This window comes from Myotis davidii, unplaced genomic scaffold, assembly GCF_000327345.1.
Source record: "Myotis davidii unplaced genomic scaffold, ASM32734v1 scaffold88, whole genome shotgun sequence".
Classification (NCBI taxonomy): Eukaryota; Metazoa; Chordata; class Mammalia; order Chiroptera; family Vespertilionidae; genus Myotis; species Myotis davidii.
The window spans coordinates 5,416,519-5,418,507 of record NW_006300377.1 but is presented as its reverse complement, the minus strand read 5'-3'; the positions used below and the strand labels follow the sequence as shown (position 1 = coordinate 5,418,507).

The 1,989-nt window shown below is 38.9% G+C and overlaps 1 protein-coding gene across 2 annotated transcripts in view; it reads right to left on the bottom strand.

Annotated features, from left to right (window-relative positions):
• The window catches only part of YARS (tyrosyl-tRNA synthetase), a 25,308-nt gene that overhangs the window by 16,359 nt on the left and 6,960 nt on the right, over positions 1 to 1,989 (bottom strand). For both annotated transcript variants that reach the window (XM_006777362.2, XM_015572806.1), the window contains exon 5: positions 1,153 to 1,233. In XM_006777362.2, the coding sequence (XP_006777425.1) occupies positions 1,153 to 1,233 (81 nt within the window). The remainder of the gene's footprint in view (positions 1 to 1,152; positions 1,234 to 1,989) is intronic.

The window sequence follows — 1,989 nt, the reverse complement described above, 5'->3', positions numbered from 1 at the left end:
GTTGTGGGTTCATCTCCTGGTCAGGGCACATATCCAGGTTATGGGTTCAATCCCTAGTTGGGGTGCATGCAGGAGGTAACCAATTGATATTTCTCTCTCACATCGATGTTTCTGTCTCTATCTCTCTCCCTTCCTCTCTCTCTAAAACAATATTTCTGAACAATAAAGATTTAATTAAAAAAATACATAAAAACTGCCCTGGCTGGTGTGGCTCAGTTGGTTAGAGCATCATCCCGTACACTGAAGGGTTGTGGGTTCAATTCCTGGTCAGGGCACATATCCAGGTTATGGGTTCAATCCCTAGTTGGGGTGCATGCAGGAGGTAACCAATTGATATTTCTCTCTCACATCGATGTTTCTGTCTCTATCTCTCTCCCTTCCTCTCTCTCTAATAAACAATATTAAAATATATATTTATAAAAATTTACATTGTAAACATTTCCCCATTCACTAAATATATCTAAAAACCATTAAAAAATTAAATAAGATTCCAATGTGAGGCTTTATTATAATGTATTAACCAATCCCTAGTCATTTGATGTAAATTTATTTCTAGATTTTTGCTTTAAATTAATAATATGATAAATACTTTCATACATAACTCAAGTTGCATTTTTAAAATTATTTCCTTAGGCTAAATTCTTATAATTTTTAGGGCAAAGGGCAGAAACATTTTAGTGTTGTCAAACCACCCTCCAGCAATTCCCACTAGCAGTGTTTTCTCTCCACCCTTGCCAATGTGAGGTTTTGAGATGCTTACAAAAATACCAACTGCTTCTCAAAAGCTCTTTTCAACTTACTCAAGCTCTTTCCCAGAAAAAAAAAAAGACTGTTATGGGCTTGTACTAATTTCCTCCTTTAAGCACTATTAAACCTCATCTTAGAGCTGAGTGATTTATGTAAAATCCTGAGCAAACAGACCAAATGCTCTGGGAAAGAACAGCAGTGCCTTTCCCTGGAAGCTGAGCTGTTTGCCTGGCCATTAACTGAGATACTGAACAACTTTCTTACTCTTTCTACCTTCAGTTTTCTCATCTGCAAAACAAAGGAAAATAATACTTAACCACACAATTTGGCTATGAGTGGTGGGACTGGCATGTTCAGCATATCTCTGAGGCTCAAAAGAAAAAAGATAGAAAAGAGGATACTAACCTTCTCTGCAAAGGTGAAAATCTTTCTCTGATCAACGCCTCCAAATTGGGCATCTACTTTCAAATATTCTTCATCCAAGGCCTGAGGAGAGAAAACACATGAGCATCAACTCCTACTATATTTCTTCTACATGCATCTAGGTCATCAGAAACTTTTGACCAGTCATGTCAAAGGTACCCACTGCATAATGAAGCCCAGGAAAAATGTTAAGTAAGGGGCAGAAGAAAGTGCTGAGAGAGCTCAGGAGAAAAAGGCAAGGCTAAACTAGTAAACAAAGACTTACTGTCACTTAATACACGCCAGGCCTAGTGCCAGCCCTGTGGATGCAGAGATGAATCAAACCCAGACTCAGCCTTTAAGAACCAGTTACCCAGTTGAGAGAAGAGACTAATAAACAGATAATTTTGTCATGCTAGGCGCCTAGCAATATCCCTGACAGTGAGTGGTTTTAAGGAGGGGAGAAACCTGACTACACTGTAGAAAGATCACACCAGTAAGAGGGCAAAGCATGGAATGGAGGCCTATCAGTTGGAGATAAAGGAAATATCCAGAAGGCTGCTGTGAGAGTCCAGGTGAGAAATAATGATGAATCAAGTCAGTGGGGATGTAGAGCAAGACTGAATTTAAGAGATTTTTTAAGAGACAGAATTGATAACATTTAGTGTCTGATTGGATGGGGGGAAGAGTAAGGATAGGGAGAGAAAGATGAGCAAGCAGGAAGAATCTAGGATAGCAATGTCCAAAAAAATTTACTGTGATGGTAAATGTTTTATATCTTTGCTGTCCAACCTGATAGCCATTAGTCACACAGGGCTCATGAGCAACTGAAATATGGCC